This window comes from Chelon labrosus, assembly GCF_963514085.1.
Source record: "Chelon labrosus genome assembly, chromosome: 16".
NCBI classification, from domain to species: domain Eukaryota; kingdom Metazoa; phylum Chordata; class Actinopteri; order Mugiliformes; family Mugilidae; genus Chelon; species Chelon labrosus.
Genome location: NC_140349.1, coordinates 5,984,228 through 6,008,829, shown reverse-complemented (window position 1 = coordinate 6,008,829; position 24,602 = coordinate 5,984,228). Strand labels below are relative to the sequence as shown.

The 24,602-nt window shown below is 44.0% G+C and overlaps 1 protein-coding gene across 1 annotated transcript; it reads left to right on the top strand.

The window, feature by feature from the left end:
• The first annotated feature begins 16,715 nt into the window (after window positions 1-16,715).
• On the top strand, window positions 16,716-20,241 carry trhrb (thyrotropin-releasing hormone receptor b). The gene is made up of 2 exons (XM_084563905.1): window positions 16,716-17,771; window positions 19,346-20,241. Exons 1-2 carry the CDS (start codon window positions 16,989-16,991, stop codon window positions 19,769-19,771), a joined length of 1,209 nt encoding a protein of 402 aa, XP_084420031.1. The 5' UTR covers window positions 16,716-16,988; the 3' UTR covers window positions 19,772-20,241.
• Window positions 20,242-24,602: the final 4,361 nt, after the last annotated feature.

Here is a 24,602-nt window from a genome sequence, read left to right as displayed (position 1 = left end):
GCGCCCTTCTCTGCCAGCGGAGCAGCGCACAAAGCAGAAACAGTCACTGAGAGGACAAGTTTAATTCTTGTGGTCTGCACGAGCTCCTCTCTCCTGGGTGCACTGTAAGCATTTAAAAGTGAAGCCCCGGCAAGTCATGACTCATATAATAATAATAATAAAAAAAAGGAGAATATTTCCACTGCTCAGCAACACTTTTGTTTCCCCGGCGTCTGCGAGCTCTCAAACAACAAAACACTTAGTAACCATGCGACACGCTAATAAATCTAATTTCCCATAATGTGTTCCAGTAATAGGCTATGAAGTAACTACATGCGGTTTCTCTGAGTACCTCTCTCTCTCTCTCTCTCCGTCTGTGGCTGCTCGCTTCCCCGACTGCTTCTGCTCCCCCGGTCAATTAGAGGGAAAAGGTTTGGCAAGACCCCTCCCACAGACCGGGCTCCGGCGGACCGCCTCGCAACGCTCATTAACCGAGCCCAGCTCCAGTGTTTCCCCGGCTCATGCTCAGTAATCAGGCGAGAGGCGGGAGGCTGCTGCTGCTGCGGCGACGGCGAGAGAGAGAGAGAGAGAGAGAGAGAGAGAAAGGGGGGGGACGTTTCATATTAAGGCACCGCTTTCTCGTAAGGGGTTTCTCATTAAAGTTATTACGGTTGTTCCTCCGGGGAGCAGGAATGCAACCGGGAGCGAGTTAAAGCGTCCGAACTGTCGTCAGCTGGCGAAAAAACACACGTGTCAAGATAAGGTGGCGCAAGAGAGGGGAGTGGGTAGGGTTCATCCGCAGGGGATCATGAATGGTTGCACCGCATTTAATTCTAATCCGTTCAATTTAAACATTCTTGCGCAATATATTTAATTTTGAGTGCAAATTGGAGAGTTTTTTTGTGTGTGTGTGCACGGATCAGCCACAACATTATGACCACTGACAGGAGAAGTAAATAACATTGACCATCTTGTGACAATTCAATGTTCTGCTGGGAAACTTTTGGACCTGGCATTGGTGTGGATGTTACTTAGACATGTAGCACCCACCTAGACCAGACCAGACACCCCCACCCCATAGCAATGACACTCCTTGGTGGCAGCAGCCATCCCCAGCACGATGCAGCCTGACACAGGCACACATACAAAAACGCTTTAGGAACAACTAAAAAAAAAACATGAAGAACAGCACAAGGTGTTGACCTGGCCTCTAAATTCACAAGAAACTGATCATGTATCTGTGGGATGATCCACCAGGACACCCTCAGAAGGTCCATGTCCATTCTCTGATGAGTCCCAACTGTTTTGGAGGCACAAGAGAGACCTACACAATTTTTGGAAGGGTGGTCATAATGTTATGCCTGATTGGTGTATGTGTGTTGAAGCAACTGGTCCATCTACACCAGAAGGACGAGAAACACTCCCTTGTGGACACGTTTTGGTCCAGAGAAGATGGATGGTTTGAGAGAGAGGTAAAGGAAACTCCTCTCTGAACATGACGAGGTCACCATTAGCGACTCAGGATGCAATCATTCCCCCAAAACAGTTTCACACATTGAACGTGGATAGTTTCTTGAAAATAATTTGTTCAACAACTACTTATTGTGGAAAAAAAGAGGACACCAGCCAGGTTCATCTGAACAACTTCCTCCAGTTACAGGTGAGTATCTTGCCCTAGCTAGGGGAGTTTTAAGTGGACACCAGCCACAGATGTTCCTCATAAAAACCTAAACTATCGCAGCAGTCAGTTAGGAAGGAAGACTTGGATGAAATATCCAAAGACAAAGCTGAAAGCCGCAGGGCAGATGGACTTGTTGGGTTTCTTGAAGAGGTTTCATCTGAATAGCTTCTTCAGTTCTAAACAACTGGTGATTAGTTTACGTGGAGAAGACCTTCTAGATCTCCAAGGGGAAATTCAGTGGTTACATATACCATGACCTGGATGACCACAGACACACAAACCACAAATTATTGATACTTGGCTTTAAAGGCCATTCATCAGATCTGCAGTAAACTGATTGCGGTTCAGATGCCCTGTAGATATATTCCATGAGGTCGGAGGTCAAACAGAGCAATGGAAGGATCCATTAAAGAGCTCTGCTGGAGAATGAAGCAAACTCTGAATTAGCTGCTAATGATGGCTCGTGACGGATTTGAGGGGAGGGGCCTCTGTGGATCATCCCACAGATACTTGATCAGTTTGGGATCTCGTGAATTTGGAGGCCAGGTCAACACCTTGTGCTGTTTTTCGTGTTTTTTTAGTTGTTCCTAAAGCGTTTTTGTGTGTGTGTCTGTGTCAGGCTGCATCCTGCTGGGGATGACTGCTGCCATCAAGGAGTGTCATTGCTATGGGGTGGGGGGGTGCCTGGTCTGGTCTGGTCCAGGTCCAAAAATTTCCCAGCAAAACGTTGAATTGTCACAAGATGGTATTAACCCTTCCTGTCAGTGGTTTTAATGTTGCGGCTGATCGGTGTATAGCACAGAAGTCACTCCACCCCAGTTTACTCTATCCGAATACTTTAAATTAAGATAAATACTTCCTATGACGTGATCTCCGTGTCCTCTGTGGTAGCTACAGTCGGCCTCATTAATCTCTGCAGCGTCCCTCCTCCTGGGAACGTAACATCATTATCTGTATAATATGCATTCACACAATATGACTGTGACAAAGAGACGCGATGTATGTGAGCCGGAGTGATTTTTATCCTTTCAAATGAGCACTGTGCAAATCACCTCCCCGACTGTCTCCCTTTTCAGAGGAGGAGCGACATGCAGCCGGAAAGAAAACCTGACTTTGATATTTAATCTAAAGTCAAATCCCTTCCAGTCAACGCCAGCTCAGGAGCTTTTCAGGAACCAGCAGAAAGCACGAGCTACACCACCACGTCCAACCCACCATCTCTCAGCTGCATTTAAAAGACTAAAGACGGCCACATTATTCAGGAATGAGCATATTCTGCTGTGGGAGTCTCTTATAGAAATCCTCCTGGAAGCACCGCAGGGTTTTCTGTGTCTGTGCAGAGTGCTGGAGCATATGTAGGCTGTACTATAGGTAGCCAAAGGTCGCGATTAGAAAACGCTCCAGTGAAGTTGATTTCTTCTGTTTACCAAGATCAAGCACACGGATGCTCGTGGGCTCTCAACGCATGCAGCACGCTCCGCTCGCTGTACATTTAGCGGTCAAGACCTTCATCATAGGAATGGAAGCGAAAGCGACATGCTTCGGGCTGGGCTTAACATTTCTGACATAGAAAGGGAGACGCATTTAAAGCGAGCAATTTCACGGTTACACAACGAGGCGTGTATATAGAGAGAGAGAGAGAGAGACGAAGCATTCATGAGGCTCGGCGTCTGAATTTTCTTTTTTATCTTTAACTGCCGCTGGTTGCCTTGCTTGACTGATCGCTCAATCGACTAAATTACTGTGACACTTTTAATCTTCAATTCCCTTTCAAATGTTTGCTTTCAAGCAAACATCACAGAGGCATCAAACGGACTCATCAGCGGCTAAAACGTGCACACCTCGAAACAAACTAACGGGAAATGATAGAAAGTCATCTCACAAATAACAAACAGGCAGAAAATATTATGAGGAATTAACTGCGACGGTTCGTATTTGCTCATCGGAAAGTTGCAGCTACATGAAATAGACCTCGTGGTTCTTTACACTGAAGAAAAAATCTAAAATCTAAAAAACTTTTCTGCAGCGCTAACAGTGAGAACGAGCAGAAAGGCCCAAAATGACAGAGGAATATTAATAAAACGACTTTAGCAAAGCAAAATTAACTATGGAGAAAAGTACACCTGTTCATATACACCGATCAGCCACAACATTAAAACCACTGACAGAAGATGTAAACAACATTGACCATTTTGTGACAATTCAATGTTCTGCTGGGAAACTTTTGGACCTGGCATTCATTCATCAGTGTGGATATTACTTAGCCATGTAGCACCCACCTAGACCAGACCAGGCACCCCCACCCCATAGCAATGACACTCCTTGATGGCAGCAGCCATCCCCAGCAGGATGCAGCCTGACACAGACACAAGAAGAACAGCACAAGGTGTTGACCTGGCCTCCAAATTCACTAGATCCCAAACTGATCAAGTATCTGTGGGATGATCCACAGAGGCCCCTCCCCTCAAATCCCCTCCTACACCCCCCCCCCCCCCCAACCAGACACCACAGGACACCCTCAGAAGGCCCATGTCCATTCTCTGATGAGTCACAACTGTTTTGGAGGCACAGGGGAGACTTAGACCTGTGTATACGTAAGGCTGTTTTTCATGCTTCGTGCCATAACAGTCTCTAAAGGTAACCCTTAATGCTACAGAAGTTAATTCATGCTGACTAGGCTGTTATAGTTCCATATTAATCCAGTGTTGCATTAATTTTTCACCTAGATCTTCTGTTTCACCTAGAACTCTGTGGTGGCCAATCCATGTGTGAAAATGATGTCTCATGATCCCTGAACCACTCTTTCACAATTTGAGCCTCATGAATCCTGGTATTGTAATCTTGGAATATGCCCGTGAACATCAGGAAGGCCCATGTCCATTCTCTGATGTTTTGGAGGCACAAGGGAGACCTACACTTGTGTATACGTGAGGCTGTTTTCATGCTTCGTGCCATAAGAGTCTCTAAAGGTAACCCTTAATGCTACAGAAGTTAATTCATGCTGACAGCCGTGGTTTAGATACCAGACGTTCAGCAATCACACGGGCGTAATCTTCACGTGTCCACATACTTTTGATCATGGTTAGAAAGTGACATTTACTCAAGTTCTGCTCTTAAATTCATTTTTCTACTTTGATTTGCAATGCATGCTGTGGAGAAAGAAAAGGAGAAAGTTTCCCCTTCAAACTCCAGAGGCAGTTTCATTTAAGTAGCTCTTCAACATTCAGACCACTCTAATGTTTTAGGGAAAAGCAGCGATTGTGGAAAAGTCAATTACAGGACGTTAAATGATCTCGTGACCTCCCGGCTTTATCTCGTGACACTTTAATGGGATTTACGCAGCGCAGTCACAAATTGCAGGTCTTCATCCGCTGCCATATTTGCTACGGGTCCTTTCAGCGTGCCGGTAGGTGGGGGAGTGTACGATCACAGCTGCCCCTTGCATTCGTGCCTCTTCAGCGGGACAGGGGCGACGACTGCTGCTAACTATTTTCTGATACTGTTAAAGTTTCTCTCTGTCCTCCACAAGCACCCCACTGTCCAGTCAGTCTTTGCATCTTTTGTGTTTTTGTACAGCAAAAACAGTTTTGTGTGTTTGTGTCTTGAGGGCAGGAAAGTTTTCTGCATACAGAAAAGAGTACTGCAATGCTGAAAGTGTGAAGTACATAAATATAATTTTGTTGCACATGCACTGTCATGGTGTTGCGTTTCGTATATTTTCCGCCACCCTGTTTGCTTTTTTCTTGTCTTTTTATATAATCCTACTTTTCCCTTTATCCTTCTTCGAGTCGTCTGTGTTATCCCTGTTGTTGTTTCCTGGTGCTTCCCTGTGTCCTGAGTCTTGTCTAGCTTTTGGTTTTTGGTTTTCCCTTTCTGCCCTGCAGCGCTTCTTGTTCCAGATTTAGTAAGTTTTCATTAAACTTATTTTGCTTCCCTGCTCCTGCCATCTTAAAGGGGAACTACCGTTTTTTACAACTTGGACCTTATTTCTGGCATAAAATATGATCGTTTACTCACCCATATAACTTTGGTGTCATTTGGAGTCGTTCGGAAGTTATTTAGATCCAGTGGAGAGCCGCGTATATCCATATAGTGGAAGTGAATGGGGCACCGAAACGCAGCCTCTAAATAACGCATTATCTGCGAAACTCGTTCATTTCACCAGTTTTTTGTTATGATACGCTAGTACTATTCCACGTTGAGTCCGGAGTTACCTGTTATCATCATCCGGGGTCTGACCCCTGACCTGGATGATGTCATCTCTAAGCGCCGCGCGCACCCGCAACAGTCGGCTTGTTTACCTGTAATTTGCTACTGCTAGTTTTTTGCAACATGGCTGAATATTTTTCCGATTCTGAGGCTGTGGACAACGACTTTGTTTATGATGGACGTCCTTACCGTTATGAGCCAGAGTATACGGGTGAGGAGCTCGTTGAAAGGAGGATGCGGAGGCAGAGAGAGGAACAGCTGGCCAAAGAACAACAAACTGCCGCACCTCCACGAATAGATAACAGGTAACTCCGGACTCAACGGGGAATAGCACTAGTGTATCATAACAAAATATTGGTGAAATGAATGAGTTTCGCGGCAGATAATGCGTTATTTAGAGGCTGCGTTTCGGTGCCCCATTCACTCCCACTATATGCATATACACGGATCTAAATATCATCCGAACGACTCCAAATGACACCAAAGTTATATGGGTGAGTAAACGATCGTATTTTATGCCAGAAATAAGGTCCAGGTTGTAAAAAAATGCTAATTTCCCTTTAACATACACTGCCTGGCCAAAAAAAAGTCAGTTTCTTTGGCCAGGCAGTGTATGAGCTCATCTTAGATATCTTTTAAACTTATTTTGTATCATTTGTTGCTTTGTTTATTGTATAAAGAGTAATATTCAGTCATTCATTCATTAATTTTCTGTAACTGCCCCAGTCGATCATAATGGATTAGAAGCCAGAACCTTCTAACTGTGAGGCATCATTGCTAACCACCACACCACTGTGCCGCCCTAAAGAGTACTATATGTATTCTAACTACTGTTCGGCGATGCCCATCAAGGGAATGATTTTGGAAATTAGCTTTGGTTATGAACACATAAACAGTACCCTGGATATCCTCAGTGTCTTTCTCTATTTATTGCTTATGAACAAATTAAAAATGCATCAGTTCTAAATTATTTGGTCGTTTGACTGTCCTTATCTTCCCTCACTGTCACGAAGGGGGTGTTAACGCAGCTTACACACAAATATATATATTACAGGTCTACAAGAACAACACAATGCTGCAACATTAATGCTCTCTACGGCGTCTCCTCCTGACCTGCCTGCAGCGGCCTGGAACACATCACCATGACTGCGCCGTGTCAGGAGGAGTCACGCACACTTTCATAACCAACGCGGGGAACCGAGAGGGAGGCTGGCGTCGGGCCAGAGAACACAGCACGGTCCACATCAGCTCTCTGGTCTGTGCAAGATTTTAGAAAGGAGATTTACATTTCTTCTTCTTCTTCTTCAGAATTTGCATATATTTATGCAGCGTTCAGAAGAAGACGAACAGGAAGTGAATCTGGAACTCCGACGCCTCTTCCTCCACCTGCGACGCCATCAGCGCCTTTAAACACAGCACCAAGCAGACACTTGCTCGGCTGCAGACTCTCGTTTTAGCCCCAGAGGTTTTAGTGTGTCTAACCTCATCTCCCCCTGCGACCGCATCCCCTCGGCGGTAAACAAAAGGAAAGGCCAGATTCATCCGTCTAACCGCGGCTTGAAGTGGAGCGCCACGGACGAAATTAACGCCAACCGCCGCGAGACGTATTGAGATGAGGCCCTGCAACCGTCCGGCTCGGCCTCAGTCGCAGAGAAAACCACCAGACCGCTCCCGTCACAGATTTCTCTGGCACCGCCGCTGCTCTGTTGTTTATGATCTGAAGTGATTTGTCATTTCCTCCAGAGATGCTCCCGACCGGCAGGCCCCCCATTTTATTTACGCCATCCGGTGAAGTGTGGCATTTTACGCTGACGGATCTGCTGTGAGGCCAGAGCGTAAGCACAGCTAAGAATAGCTGATGGGAAGCAAGCGGCGGAGAAGAGGCAAAGACGGCGGTTCCAAGGTTAGACTAGGACACGGGGAAGCAGGGGGAGACGGGCAGGACTGAGTCAGGCGGCCTTGCGGCGGGGCAGAGAGGACGGCTTGGACCGGACACACATACTGTATGTGCTGGAGGAGGAGAGCTGAGTCAAGCTGCGATTTAAAGCTGAGCTCTCTCTCTCTCTCTCTCTCTCTCTGCTCGCACTCAGCACTACTTCAATTATATTCTGGACGAGGTTCAAAGAGGTAAATCATCATAATAACCAAAAATAAATAAATCCCACAGATGTCGAGCCAGCATTCGCCCTGAGATCAGGAACGCAGCTGAACTGAAGGAAGCAGCGCACGAGCAAAGACTGACAGCCTCTTTTCATCTAGTCGTCCTCTCATCCCTTCTTCCTTTACAGACTGATCAACAAACAAAGTGTTTACATGTCCGTTAGTGGTCATCTGAGTGAAGGAGGGAGCAGAAAACAGTGAATTGAAAAGGGAAAATAGAGAGGAAGGAAAGGAGGGAGGAAGGAAGAGAGAACAGAAGAGAAGAATGAAGAGAGGAAGAGAGAGAGGAAAGAGAGGAAGAGCAAAAGGAAGGAAGAAAAGGAGGAAGGAAATAAGAGAAAAGAAAAGGGAACAGAATGAAGGAAGAGATAAAGGAATCAAGGAAGGAAGAGACAAAGAAAGAGAAAGGAAGGAAGAAAGGACGGCAGGAAGGAAGGAAGGAAGAAGAGATAAAGAAAGGAAGGAAGGAGAGAAAGACAGAGAAGAGAGGAAGAAAGAGGGAAAGAGGGGACATAAGAAAGGAAGGAAAGAATGGAAGAACACAAAAAGAAAGGGGAAGGGAGAAAGGAAGGAAAAGAGAAATGAGTGAAGGAAGAAAGAAAGAGAGGAAGAGCAAAAGGAAGGAAGAAAAGGAGGAGGGAAATAAGAGAAAAGGAAGGGGAACAGAAGGAAGGAAGGGAGGAAGGAAGGAAGGAAAGAACAAAGAAATTAATCAAGGAAGGAAGAGATAAAGAAAGAGAACAGGAGGCAAAAAGGTAGGAAGAAAGGAAAGAAGGAGAGAAAGGAACAGAGATAGAGAAGAGAGGAAGAAAGAGGGAAAAGAGAGGACATAAGAAAGGAAGGAAAGAATGGAAGTACACAAAAAGAAAGGGGAAGGAAGGAAGGGGAGACAAATGGGTGAAGGAAGAAAGGGAATGGAAGAGAAAAGAGAGAAAGAGAGAGAGGAAAGAGAGGAAGAGCAAAAGGAAGGACGAAAAGGAGGAAGGAAATAGGAGAAAAGAAAGGGGAAGAGAAGGAAGGAAGAGATAAAGAAAGGAAGGAAGGAAGAAAAGAAGACAGGAAGGAAGGAGAAAAAGGAAGAGAGAAGGACAGGGAGAAGAGAGGACGAAATGGGAAAAAGAGAGGACATAAGACAGGAAGGAAAGAATGGAAGAACACAAAAACAAAGGGGAAGGAAGGAAGGGGAGATAAAGAAAGATAGAAAGGAAGACAGTGATACAGATGAAAGAGAGGAAGAAAGAGCAGATAGAAGAAAGGAAGGAAGGAGGGAAGGACACCACCAAGAGAGAATGAAAGAATAGAAAAAGAAAAGGGAGATAAGGAAGGAAGGAAGGAAGGAAGGAAAAGGAAGAGATAAGGAAAGAAGGATGGGATAAAGACAGAGAGAAGAGAGGGAGAAAGAGCAAGGAAGAAAGGAAGAGAAAAGGAAAGAGGAAGGAAGGAAGAGATAAAGAGAAAGAAGAGAGGAAGAAAGAGGAAAGAAGATAGGAAGGAAGGAATGGAAGAACACAAGAAGAAAGGGGAATGAAAACTTTTCTGAGTGAACATAGAAACTAGATCCTCTGAGCTGAGGGACAGTAATAAAATATGAGTCAAACTCTCTTTACACTAAGATTCATCTCGACTCTGACGTCATGATCAATGATAAGAAACAAGTCGTCACCAGAGACAGAAAATGTTTCAGAGCTGAGATTATAAACCAAGCAGGACCAGAAGGACTCTGGAAGCTCAGAAGATACTAAATGAACCTTTACAGACGTCAGCCATGAGTTCTCTACCACGTACAGTAGCTCACTAATTACTGAAGACACAAGAAGATGAATGGCTGGGATCTGTCCTCCTCCCCAGAGAGTCAAACAGTCTGTTTGCTAAAAGTTAAATCAGAGGAAATCTGTTTCCCTCTGGTTCTGTTTCTCCTTCAGGACGAAGGAACACAACAAAACACACACTGAAGATGTGGGAGGCATTCAGTCAGCTGGTGATTAATTATCAGATTAAAATATATAAAGAAGAAGAAGAAGAAGAAGAGTCTGCAGGCAGAAGAAGTGATGCACCCATCATGCCTAGTGTCTACTGTACAAGCCTGTGGGGGCAGTGCTATGATCTGGGGTTGCTGCAGTTGCTCAGGTCTAGGTTCAGCAACATTATGTTGCCCAAAGAATGAGGTCAGCTGACTACCTGAATATACTGAAAGACCAGGTTATTCCACCAATGGATCATATTCCAAGATGACAATGTCAGGATTCATGGGGCTCAGATTGTGAAAGAGTGGTTCAGGGAGCATGAGACATCATTGTCACACATGGATTGTCCACCACAGAGTCCAGACCTTAACCCCATTGAGAATCTTTGGGTTGTGCTGGAGAAGGCTTTGTGCAGTGGTCAGACTCTCCCATCATCAATACAAGATCTTGGTGAAAGATTAACGCAACACTGGATGGAAATAAATCTTGAGACACTGAAGAAGCTTCTTGAAGCAACGCCACCTTTTTCCCCCTTTTTCTGTGGCGACTATGGAGCATCAGTAAGTTTTGGAAGACAAAATATGGCAACCAGTGAAGTTACCAGGATACATCATTTGGTTGCCATGGTTATCTAGCTGGAAATCAGTTTAAAATATTCAATCTTTGTGAAAGACTTCTCTCCAGGATGTGTCCATGAACTTTAAAACTGCACTTAAAACATTATTATTATTTTTTATTTTTTTACGACCTTGAGTTACATTTCAATTCTGGAATTATGATTTGTATTTTGTTTTGTTTTCCACACCCACTGTCGAGCCTCGCCCCGTATTCACGACCTCCGCCGGGCCTCCCTGATACGCCGCAGCTGTACACGGGACCCTACAGTCTTAGCGTTGATGGGGAGGTGGGGGGGGGGGGGGGGGGTGTCAGGGTCGGAGCAGGGAGCAGTGTTTATGACTAACCTCCAGTTAACGGCTCCACCGTAGAGGTCTGAGCCTCCTGGGACTGATTCCCTTTTCAAACGACCTGCCGCCGCCGCCGCCGCCGCCGCCTCTGTAAATCAGGAGAGGTCAAAGGTCGTTTTTTTTTTTTTTTTTTTTTTTAAAGCTCTGTTATGGCTCTCGGTCGATTTCTGTGCGCTGTGAATCGCTATAGCAACCATTCATTCCACCAGTTGTATTTTCTTTCTTTATTTACTGTACTCTATAGGGCCGAGCTCAGACGCAGCGGCTGCTACATAACTCAGGAGGGAATTGCCTCGTTTTCCGGTTTATGGCTCTTTGAGGAACAGATCCGGTGAGATACTACAGCAGATGAACAGTCAGACGCCACAGTAAAACATCAACAGACTCCCTTCATCCATATTCATAAGGAACCTGCAGAGGAACATAATCTTTCTCCCCTGGCGTCTTTCATGGTGTTTTTGTCAGAGCTAAGAGAAGCACACAGGAAGTAACGTGGAAGCTACTGGTTTGGTGGCTCAGACACCACCACCACCTCCACCACCTCCACCTCCACCTCCATCATCTAGTTCCTCCAGCTCAGATTAATCTGTTGAGTTCCTTCAGATTTGTCTCCTTTTGGCTTTCTAAATATAAATCCGACTGAAACTAAAGGAGCTTCCACCTTTTCCTCCTGTTCTCTCACGGCTCTAACAACCTACAGCCAGAGAAACCATGACTCTCTGCTTTACTCGTCTCAACGTTTCAAGATCGTTTTTGCTCGTCTTCATTTTGGCGTGGAAGAGATTCAAGAGAAAACAGTTTCACGTCGGAGTATGAACTTCATTTAAATGAAATGTTTTAAGGAGTGTTGCTCTTTATTTAATAATGAGGCTCAGTGTCTTAATAAAGTGTTGAGTACCTCTTTAAAACGGTTGATTTCCTTCTTTCCATCTTTATTTCCTTCTCTCCCTCCTTCACCCCTTCAGTTGTTTCTTTAATTTTTCCTTCTTTCCATCATCCATCCTTCCTTCCTCTACTCCTTCCTTCTATCCGTTCTTTCCTTATTTCCTTCCTCATCTCTCCTTTTCTATCTTTCTTTGTCCTCAACTCCTTTCCTTGATTTCTTTCTTTCCATCCTTCCTTCCTCTTCTCTCTTCCATAATTCTTTCCATCCTCCCTTCATTCCATCCCTTCTTTCTTATTTTGATCCTCATTTCCTTCATCCCTTTTTCTCAATTACTTCCTTCCTTCCTTCACACCTTCTTTAAATCCTTTTTCTTTTATTCTATCTTTCTTTCCCTCCTCCAGTCTTTTCATTTCTTTCTTGATTTCCTTCCTTCCTTCCTCCTTCCATTAATTCCATACTTTCTTTTCCTTTATTCTTTCTTTCATTCCTTCCTTCACTCCTTTTCATCATCATCATTTCTTTCCATCCTCCTTTCCTCGATTCCTTCCTTCCATCTGTCCTTCCTTTACTCCTTCTTCTCATCATTTCTTTCATTCTTTCTCATTTCCATCTTTCCTTCCTTCCTTCCTTTATCAAATATTTTATAGTTCGTTCTTTTCCTGGCTCCAACATCCATCCACAGATGTTCCAAATAATTTTTCCTTCTTTCCATCATCCATCCTTTCTTCATTCTCTCCATCCTTTCTTCCTTCCTCTACTCCTTCGTTCTATCCTTTCTTTATTTGTTTCCTTCCTCATCTCTCCTTTTCTCAGTTCCCTCCATCCTTCCATCTTTCTTTCTGTCTTCCACTCCTTTCAGTTTTTCCTTGATCTCTTTCTTTCTTTCTTTCCATCCTTCCTTCCTCTTCTCTGTTCCATAATTCTTCCCATCCTCCCTTCATTCCATCCTTTTTCTTTATTTTGATCCTCATTTCCTTCATCCCTTTTTTTGTTCTCAGTTACTTCCATCCTTCCTTTAGTCCCTATTTCTTTCCTTCCTTCACACCTTCTTTAAATCCTTTCTTTTTTATCCTATCTTTCTTTCCCTCCTCCAGTCATTTCATTTCTTTCTTGATTTCTCTTCCTTCTTTCTTCCTTTCCTTCCATACCGATGTCCTTTCCTTCTTTCATTCCTTTTTTCTTTCCGTTACTTCCATACTTCCTTCCTTCCTTTATTCTCTTTCATTCCTTCCTTCACTCCTTTTCATCATCATCATCATCATTTATTTCCATCCTCCTTTCCTCCGATTCCTTCCTTCACACCTTCTTTAAATCCTTTCTTTTTTATCCTCTTTCTTTCCCTCTTCCAGTCATTTCATTTCTTTCTTGATTTCCCTTCCTTCCTTCTTTCTTTACTTCCATGCCGATGTCCTTTCCTTCTTTCATCCCCTTTTCCTTTCCGTTACTTCCATACTTCCTTCCTTCCTTTATTCCATCTTTCATTCCTTCCTTCACTCATTGTTTTCATCATTTCTTTCCATCCTCCTTTCCTCCGATTCCTTCCTTCACACCTTCTTTAAATCCTTTCTTCTTTTTATTCTTTCTTTCCCTCCTCCAGTCCTTTCATTTCTTTCTTGATTTCCCTTCCTTCCTTCCTTCTTTACCTCCATGCCAATGTCCTTTCCTTCTTTCACTCCCTTTTTCCTTTTTTCCTTCTGTTACTTCCATACTTCCTTCTTTCCTTCCTTTAATTACTTCCTTCACTCCTTCTTTTCATCATCATCATCATCATCATTTATTTCCATCCTCCTTTCCTCGATTCCTTCCTTCCATCTGTCCTTCCTTTACTCCTTCTTCTCATCATTTCTTTCATTCTTTTTTAGTTCCATCTTTATTTCCTTCCTTTCTTTATCAAATCAAAAATCAAAAGTTCTTTTCCACTTGAATTAAATGTCTTCCAAATATAAAACTCTAGCAGCAGCAGCAGCGTATCATATATTAATTCCCCAAATTACCACATAACTGTTCTAATCAAATCTCAGTCACTGAAGCTTGAATGAAACGATCACTATTTGATTCAAGAGCTGAGATTCAACAGCTGATCACACAGCAGAAACACTGTAAACTGTGATCAACCGTTTCCTCTCGTCTCACGGTTGGTGCTGGTCAGATTTGTCCTTTAGGTGGCAGTAAGACTCTTCTCTACCAAATCATCCTCCTGCCTCCGGCTGCAGGGATCTGAATAATGTAATCAAGTGAAGACGCTTGAACAGGAACAGGACGCAGGACAATAACGTCTCCGTGACGATTAGCACTGATTTAACTATGAATATGGAAATACGGAGTTTGGAGCTGCTTGAGGGCCGTGGCACTGAGTGACACAAGGCTGTTTGTTTGACACTGCTTCACTGGTTGCCTCGTAGTTTTTAAAACCAAATTTGAATCTTTACAACCGACATGTTTCTGTCACTGAACAGCAGATTTACACCCACTACTGTCACACAAAAACAGATTCAAGAAACTGAGCTGAAATCAGGCGTTTCTCCACGGAGAGAAGGGGGGGGGGGCGTCGTCTTTACGTAATTCCCTGCCGTTCAGCTCCACCTGTTGCTCAGGATGGACGGCTGGCGGCCTCCGGGGGCCCCGAAAGCACAATGCATAAAGCGAGGGTTGGCGCGTTCGTCGCCGCTCTCAGCTCGGCGCCTGGAGAATATAGCACAGTTGGTGTGGAGGAGAGTTTCCCACCTCCACAGTGTTTGTGCGTGGAGAGAACAGGCAGCCACAGATTCCCATGTTGTCGTTGTTGGACAGCACGGCAGCTAGTGCAGGTCACTGCAGATCTGTGTTTTTGTGCATCTCACGCGTTGGCTTTACTGTACAGCACAAGTCCCTCATGCAATAATATTTACTGCATCAGCGAAAAAAACATCATGAGGTTGATGAATCACAAGGATTAGTCAAAAATAATGATACAGTTTCATGAATACACGTTTCAGCAGCAGATTTAACTGAATGTTAACAGCATATCTGGGTAGTTGTGTCATAAACAGTTAACTTAAATTGTGTTTTATCCACAAAAGAGCAAGTATGTTCTGCTAAAATTAATGAATCAGGTTGAAATTGGACAATAAACTGCTTAAATGGTGACACAAAGGACAGGATCTGTTTGTCAGACTTGAGAGATGATACTACTAGGCAAAGCAGGAAAGAAAAAGTCTTCCTTCGTTGTTGGGTTTATGTGTGTAAATAAAAAAAGAGAGAGATCTTGTTTCAATGGAGGGACAATCGAGAAAAACAGGCGAGGAAACAGCAGCAGCACGAGATCAATGAACACACAAAGAACATAACTCAATTCATAGAGCGGCACAGAGGGAGAGTTACGCAACAGAAACCACCCATAAGTTCAGACAATAAGAAAGCTACGGGATCAAATTAGCAAACGGAGGTGCAGAAGGACAGGGCGAGCGTCTAGATCTGATAAAAATGGATTATTCACGCGGCAGGGTAACGATCCTGAGCCCACAGGCGGCCCCGCTGAAAGAGTATTTCGCCTAAGAGGAAATCAAAGCGCTAGAGGAACCCTCCCAGTGTCCCCAAAGAGCACGGCTGTGATGGGGAGAACATTTTGGTGCGATAATGGCGGTGAAGCAGAAAGGGAAGGGGAGCAGCTTGGTGTATCTGGTGACGATGCCCTCTGGGGGCACGGCCAGCTGAGAGGAGACCTGGGGTCGACCCAGAATATGCGCCTGGCCTGGAATGTGCTGCTTTGAAGGGGAGGGGAGGGGAGAGGGGGGCGTCTGCTGCCACTGTGACCCGACCTCGGATTATCGGACGTAAATGGTTTAAATGGATGGAGGGAAACACTGTCAAACATGTCATAGAGATAAAGAGTGGAAAGCTAAACAGTAGAATATTAGAACTGGGATGTTTAGTGGAGCCACTGTCGAGCGTCTAAATACTTTTGGGCCTTTTATAATCAACATCTTGACAAATCTACACATGGAAAACCTCAATGTATAGCAGGTATTTCATTTTAAAGAATGATTCCTGTATTCTAGGCTCTTTTGAGCACTTTTCGAGCCAACTGAATTTTGTCCCGTCAAAGCAACCATTAGACCTCGGTGGAAGAATTAAAGTTTAAGAAAAATATAAATGTTTTTGACTCAAAGGAATGATCAGATGAAGGTTGGGAGAGCACTGGAGCTTGTTTTCTCAAAGGTTAGTCTTCCCTTGATCTGAGCAATTTGAGCAATGTCTAATAAATACACATTTGCATTTAACTATGTAGTTAAAGATGAATCAATATCACTTCTTTCTCCTAACGTATCAGGGGCAGTGTTTTTTCAGTGGCATCCTCCAAAAAGCTCTTCTTCTAAGTTAAATTAGCTGACTTTACATTTTGACTTGTCACAGTATGGAAAGTATTGATGGTGCCTCAGTTCCATTAAGTGTCCCACAACTAAGACACTGGTGAAAAGGGTCTGCCCCAAATGGAAACCGCACAATGCCCGGCTCCACCTAAAAGCGCGCAGCCATCGATCAGCCTCCATCTCACTGCTCATTCCATTATGCGGTCTTCCTTATCGAAGTGGCAGCCTGTTGAGCCGAGCTCGAACAGCACCTGAGAGCGCGCCTCCGCGTTTAGCTCGTCCCCACAGGCAGCAGCCCGTTTTGTCAGCGCCAGAATCTCAGAGCGAGAGAAACGCGATTGCGATGTTACATTCTGGCGCTCGACCAGCTGATTCCGTTGTTGACGGGGGTGGAGGTCCGCTTTCAGAAAATGTAATGATGGGCTAATCCTCTCGCATGCGTATGAGAGCTCTTGCCAAAGGGAAGGCTCAAAACCAAAGCGCCATCTGTCCGGGAGACACAGTTTGTTCTGACGAGAACAAGGCAGCGCCTCGACTTTTACGCACAGCGCGAACGCGGCTTTACACCGGAGTCCGAACTGCTCTTCGTCTCTTCGCGATGGTTTAATGTGCAGCACACGCCCGTGTTGCTTCTTTTTTTAGGTATTTAAGATCTGTAAAGACTTTTCTAAACCTGTTACGTTGCTAGACTTCTCGCTTTTGTCGCGCGTAAAATCCGCTTTTGGTGCGCTTGGATGAAAAACCACGCTAACCTGTTCTCATTCCTCGGATAACATCTGAGCTGATTAAAACAAGATGGAAAACTTCACATCGGCCCCTGAGCTGAACCAAACTTTGGGCCCTTGGCTGGACTACAGCATTCAGTACAAAGTGATAAGTAGTTTGCTGCTGTTTGTGATCTGCGCCACGGGGATCGTTGGCAACGTGATGGTGATCCTGGTGGTGCTCACCACCAAACACATGAGGACTCCCACCAACTGCTATCTGGTGAGTTTGGCCGTGGCTGATCTCATGGTGCTGACAGCTGCTGGCGTGCCGACTATCACGGACAGTATCTTTGCGTCCTGGGTGTTTGGCCACTACGGGTGCCTCTGCATCACCTACTTCCAGTACCTCGGGATCAACGCCTCCTCCTGCTCCATAACAGCCTTCACCATAGAGAGATACATCGCCATCTGCCACCCGATTAAAGCCCAGTTTCTGTGCACTTTGTCCAGAGCAAAGAAGATCATTTTGTTCGTTTGGGCTTTTACTTCTATTTACTGCTTGATGTGGTTCTACCTGTCGGACATCCAGGAGCTGGTCTACGACAACATCACCATCATCTCCTGCGGCTACAGAGTTTCCAGGAAGTTTTATTTACCCATTTACTTTTTCGACTTCGGCGTCTTCTTCGTGCTGCCGCTGCTGATCTCCGCCGTCGTGTACGGACTCATCGCCCGGATCCTGTTCCTCAACCCGCTGCCCTCCGACCCTAAAGACAAGAAGAAGAACGGACACAACAACCACGCGGTCAACAAGAGCACCAGCTGCAAGAACTCCCGGCACTCCAGCTCCACCGCGACCTCCCGCAGACAGGTGGGTGGGTGGGTGGAAGGGTGAACCAGGAGGGGACGACAACCAGGACGCATCTAGCTGCTCTAAATAATTAAAACCACATCATTTCTCTCTTTTGCAAGAGAATTAAACGGAGCTGGAATAAGCTTTAGAAATAAAGATTTTACACACAAAACATATAAATCCACTTTAGAATTAATTACCACTAGATTTCCATACAACTAAAATTTCCCAACTCCACGTGAATGCATCACAGAATAGCCAAAATATCTCTGTCGGTGCTTTTACATTTCTCTGATTTTAATTAAATTAAATTAAAAATAAAATAAATGATTGTACTTTACTCAAACAACAACTTCAATGTCAAAGGATTTCAATACTAAAGTTAAAAACTAACTAAATAAATATATGTGAAATGTTTTAAGAGAGAACAATTAAACCAAAAAGTAAAAAAAAAAAAAAAAAAAAAAAAAGATTTTAAAATCTCGAGTATTTTCCCACTAGTCTTAATTTAAATGAATATTTTGAGCTGAATTTCTCTACATAAGCACAAACTCCTGAAGTGATTTCCTTGAAAAAACTTATTCCTGGAAAATTTGTCTCTAACTGGCGGCTAGAGATTGTAAGGAAAAAAAAGTGATTAAGATTGTGTTTTAATACATGAATAATACATTTAAATAAAATGTATTATTCAGACAGCTGTCCAAAACCCAGAGATAGACTGGTAGTTAAATATATAACTGAATATTAAACAATAAATAAGATGAAATTGTCAAAATATTAATTGATTATCAAAATTGTTGTAGATGAATTTTCTGCCAATCAATTAGTAAATGAATAAATCTGATTTTCCACACTGAACGTTTTTAACGTGGACAAATTAAACTCCATGTGTTTGCTAGATACAGTACTTTCATCATTTAGGTGACCTGATCCTTAACTAGTGGCCAGAACTTTTGTCAGTGCCCTCGTTAAACCATCTCCACATCTTTGTTCCTCAGTGATGTAGCTGTTTTTATTTACTCAGTGGTGTTGACTTCTCCGATCCAGCTTCTCCTGAGAGCTGGATCAGAGAAATTGACGCAGAAGCTACGGTGTCGGCCCAGACCCCTATGTAGACCCTAACGCCGTAGCTGACGTGCACCTCCCCAGAAATTTAACTACAGGTCACGGCGACACAGACCACATGAACTGTGATTGGTCCGCTTGGTAGTAGTGTGTTTCCACTTTAGTATATCCAGCTGCTTCTCCATCGCCACAATTTTTGAATTGATTGTTTTGGATCAATTAAGATAGAAGTCATTGAGGAAAGGTTAACTGAGGGGGTTCGGAGGTATGAACATTTGTATGACTTGTATTCGGCGAAATTTTGGCTAAAGTTTCAGTTGCCATTGTTGAAAGTGAAGCAGGAAGTAAAACAAAAAGGAACCCGACTGGCAAAAAAGACACAGCGTCGACTAGCGCCTGCGTTTTTACAGAGTGGTCCAGACTGACGAGTGCACGAATATAAATGTCTCATACTAGCGTAGGCTACGTACGTATCTTACGGAGCCTTAAACATCAGTCCTCATATCACTCCTTGTTGCCCCCTGCAGGTGACCAAGATGCTGGCAGTGGTGGTGATCCTCTTCGCCGTGCTCTGGATGCCGTACCGCACCCTGGTGGTGGTCAACTCCTTCCTGGACCAGGCCTACCTGGACAACTGGTTCCTGCTCTTCTGCCGGGTCTGCATCTACCTCAACAGCGCCATCAACCCGGTCATCTACAACGCCATGTCGCAGAAGTTTCGCGCCGCCTTCCGGAAGATCTGCCGCTGCGGGAGGAAGGGCTCGGACAAACCCGCCACCTACAGCGTGGCCCTCACCTACAGCGCCGTGAAGGACACGTCCATGGTGGAGAGCACCGATCACTTCACAACGGAGCTGGAGGAGCTCACCGTCACGGACGACCTGCTGTCGGATCAGAAAATGATGTACCCAGACCCCTGCGTGTACAGGAAAGTGAACTACAGCGACGCCTGAGGGTTCTACGAGGCCGGCGAGACGGACCTGTGGGTCAATCAAGGATTAAAGACTTTGAAAATGTCACTTAATGGAGTCTGTTAAGTGGGAATATTCGTTTCCCGAGTGCCTGGTGACCTTTTCAAAGCCGGACTGCTGTAGCCAGAGATGTAAACACAGATCACAACCACTGATGCGTAATGACAGTCATTGAGGCGCACAGGGCAAACACGCTCTTCTCCACAGAGCGATCCTGGACCCTCTGAAACATCGACAGATCAGGACTCTCACATCTCGCAGCTCTTATCTCGGATCGTCCCACATCGTATGAGGTTTTATGAGTCAACAAAACACGAATGTGAACCATTTAAAACGGACTCATTTTTGATGTTTTAAAGCTGCAGCGTGGCACGTTGGCGGCTCCGAATGGCACCTAGAGGCAACTGAAACAACACAAACTGCCCTCAACACATTCACGTTTACCCACACGGTATACCAAAGACTCAACAGCACCAAAAAGATTACTGATATCAACTCTGGCTAAAAAATTATCTGATTCCCCGTTTTTTTTACATGTGTGGACTGATTTACTGCACTGTTTTTTCCTCAGCTTCATCCAGACTTTTGGGGCCAGGCCAAGAAGAAATGTGCATTTTCACACTTGAAATTGAAAAAAAATAAAACATAAAAATCCCCGCCCTTTGCAGCTTTAACGGCTGCACGCCGTCCTGCTTCCCTGATGCGTCCAGGGCAGGCGGTTCATTACGGAGTGAGTGAGTCACACAAGCGGACCTTCGGTGGCAGAACAGAAACTCTATTTTTTGCCGCGAAGGACGCGCGCGCGGCCTCGAATGAGGAAAACAACAAAGAAAAAAACCAAGACAGACTGAGCCGAGAGCGTTCTGGAGGCCAGGGTTACATCTCCACTGGCGAGGACGGACAGAGGGGCAACAGACGAACATGAAGCTTCTAAAAGTGCCATAATGAAGTTCATCGTGTGTTAACCTGTTTCCAATGAGACATAATTTATAAGGGTTTAAAGTGGTCTCTAGGCTGGTGTGTATACATCGAGGGGACATCTTGGCTATGCTATATTCTAAGCAGTTTTAGCTGATTTCCTCCTGCACAGATAGATCCCTGTAATTTTATCTCATCGTTATCACCCTGGGCCAATCAGAGCTTGGGATGTAGCACCAGAATGTGTGGAGAGAAGGAAGAAGAGGCCAACGTTGACTGATCTGAGAACTAAAATTAACATAAAGCCCCTCCGATGAGAAGCTCAACTAGTTTCCGTCCGGAAAATACATGCAACTTGCAACCAGACCAAGTGTTGCACCCCTACCTGCACCAACTTCGACGTCACGTTGCACCAACTCACCCTAAAGTGCACTGTTACGTCACAGAGACAAAGGTAAACCACTGGAGGTTGCCATGTTCCTGTTTTAAAGAAAGCAGTGCACCTTTATTTGTGAGTTTTTAATCTATTTTCAAGTCTCATTATTGTTAAGGAACCAGCTTTAGTTTCAACTCATAACCCCTTTCTAAATTATGCCTAATTAAACGCTCTTAAAGTATTATCCTACGATTTTTATCTTATTCTTTGAGCAGCAGCTGTGGTCGTGAAGCTCGTACGTGTAGCGTTGCAGAGATTTTTAGTGTGACATTTATTAGTGCGCTGATACAGCTCCGTCAGTGTTGGTGATTTCAAGCCGAGGCAAAGTAAATGTGGTGTTTGTTTTTTTTGTTTGTTTTTTTTTTTTGTTTCGTATCGTGTGAACAGTGGGTTTTAACAAACCACGGCTTCGCTCGTCTTGCTCTTTAGCTGTGAAAGCCGAGGCCCGGGCAAACAAGCGGACGGACAGACGGACGTGTGATGTTCGCTGCAGATGCGCCAATGCTGCGCGGCGCTCTCTGCCAGATCAGTGACTGTTTGGATGCATTTCTGAGCAGACTCTGCCACACCGGGGGGAAATATAATTGGTCTGCGACTCAGCGGAGGAAGATTTCTCTGAAACGGTTTCATTCATGGGGGAGATAACGGCTTGATTTTGCTTAATTGTACCAATAGTGCACATGCCTTGGAGTATCAGTGGATTCATGCGTTCCTGTGTTTATGTCCCCTGTGTAATCTCAAGTGGTTGTTATTTATGGTTTGTTTGTCTGGTGGAAAACAGAAATCACGCCTGCTTATTTGATTATTGCACATTAAAGACATTATTTCTGTGGTGTACTAATTGGAAGCTGCTGCTTTGGTCTGGCTTCTTAGATTGACGTGATCCTGTGAGTGTTTGATGGCTATCTATCTAGAAATCGTTTGTATATTTTGTGCTTATGTTGAAAATAAAGTTATTTCTTGAATTAGAGTAGGTGTATTCTTCTTTTTGAGCAGAGCAACATTTCTGTGTTTCATTATTTTTATTAATAATAATAATAATAATAAAAAAAAAAATCTTCCCTTTCTATCCAGTACACAACTCCTCGATAACCACCCACACTCTGCAGCACTGCGCTTTAGTCAGAGAGCCGGAAGGACAGTGTTCAAAAGGAAACACTTAATTACATCCTGAAACTTGAATGTGTGTTGTAGCAGCCGCCAAGGCCTTCTCCTTATGCTGCGTTCAATAAAGCAACTCAGAATTACATAATTTTCAACCCGACTGATGCGCAAGAGGAAAAAAAGACCAAATCTGTCTTCACGCTTGGTTTTCTCTATATGAACAACAAAAAAACGTATCATGTAGTTCACTTCACTGAAGAAACAAAAGAGTGAAAAGGAGAAAAAGGCACGGTGTCAAAGGTGTCGTAGGAAGAAGAAACATCTAATGGGTGGTTGAGAAACCTTACCGGAGTACTGGAGAGTTAGAAATCTGACTTCCAGTGCTGTTCTCTTTGATATTTCTAAGCAACAGCTGTCTTGTTTCTACGGAAGACCTAAAGTGAAGGAGAAAGCAGAAAGATAAAAGACTCATCTCAAGCTCTCGCTGTCCCCTCTTCATGAATATTATCTGTAAAAGTAAGATCTTCAAATGATAATGTTGAATTCATAAGAAATAAAACACAGCCTTGGTGTGTTATACCCTATACCACAGGTGTCAAACATATGGCCCGTGGGCCAAAAGCGGCCCGCCAGAGGGACCAATCTGGCCCGCGGGAAGAATTTGCAAAGTACATTGAAGACATTATCTACAATTTTCCAATAAAAGTAGCTGCTATTCCTAGGGTTCACACAGTTTTAGTAAGAGTCATGGACATAACACAGCATTTTATATTGTTAGCATAATTGCCTAAGTCATATTTTATATAATGTTTTCAGAAAACAATTTTTAGCAAGCACATTGGAATTTTTTATTAATATTGTGACCGTGGCCAAAAAATGACTTAGGCAATTATGCTATGAGGCTAATTATCTGTAATGTAAACATTTTTATGACATACTTGTACTTCTTTGCGCTAAAACAAAGAGTAACATTTGGAGTTGCCGTTATTTATAGGTTAATACGCTATTGTGTCACTGGTCCGGGCCCCCTTGAGATCAAACCGGGCTGTACGTGGCCCCTGAACTAAAATGACTTTGACATCCCTGCCCTACACCGCTACAGTGGCTAGTGTTAGCTGAAGAGCTTTCATCAAGTAGTGTTACTTGTGCCACCAGTGGCTGATGTTTTATATTAACAATACCTTAAACCGTTGAATGACTACCTCTGGTATGAAAAAGGACAGAAAATGAACACTTTCTCATCTGCTCCACGTCTTTTTTCCAAGTGCGTGGTGAACGTAAAGGTTTACGTAGCAGTTTAAGAGTCAAGCATGCTTTAGGAATTGGTGGAGACCAAATAAGAGATGTGATAATGGATGTATGTTCACAAGATGGCCGGAAAAACGACAAATCAAATGAATGCTAGGGTCGTTCATGGCATGAATTAATTCTACATTTTTAAAGTAATTTCTTGGATAGTCAACAGTGATGACAGACAGGAAGTAATGGGGCACAGACGACGTGGTCTTCGGCATGCTTCTGTAATTGTAGGCCCCTATATCCCACTCATTAGCACCAGTCTAAGTTGAATTTGGAGCAAGCAGAGCAACTTCCTGTTTGCTCTCTGGGCACAGGAATGAATTTAAACGTCACTGGACCAAAAACTTCAAATATTGATCCTGAGATATTTAGCAGATTTGTAACGTTTGACCTGTTCTTAGCGGTGAACATGTTAGTCTTAGTAATTTATTAAAATGTTGATCTGCACTGCCCCCCAGTGGCCACAAATCTCCTAATACTGCTTTAAAGAAAAATAAATATCTATTTTATTCATCAGCCTCTCTAGTGTAGCACTGGAGACTGTGAACATTTGCGTAATTCACTCTTTACAGATTTCATTGAGGCAGTAAATCATATTTATGTTTCGTTTTATATTCACAGATGGTTTCTCACTTAAACAAAACGAACATCTGCTGCTGATATGTGGACGTATCAAACCCCGGCTCGTACCCAATCCATCTCTGTACAGACATCATGGCAACACACCCACATTTGCATTTACATTGACGCCATTCCTACATGTGATTGACGTGAATAGCCTTCATGAGAGCATAAAACACAGCGTGCTTCTCCAAATAAATGTCAATTCTGACATAATACAGACCATCGCTTCATATAAAATGTCTGGGAGCAGTTTCCCTTAACTGATCATTTACCACCATCGCCAGGGATAAACTGCATGAGTGGAGTTTCTAAAAAGGCTCCATACAATTTCTCTGGAGTGTGAATAATGTTTTGACGAGAGCCCTTCCCTCCCGTGTGAAGAGGATCCGAATTAGCCAGCGGCTCCAGGCTCCGAGGTGAGAATGGCTATAA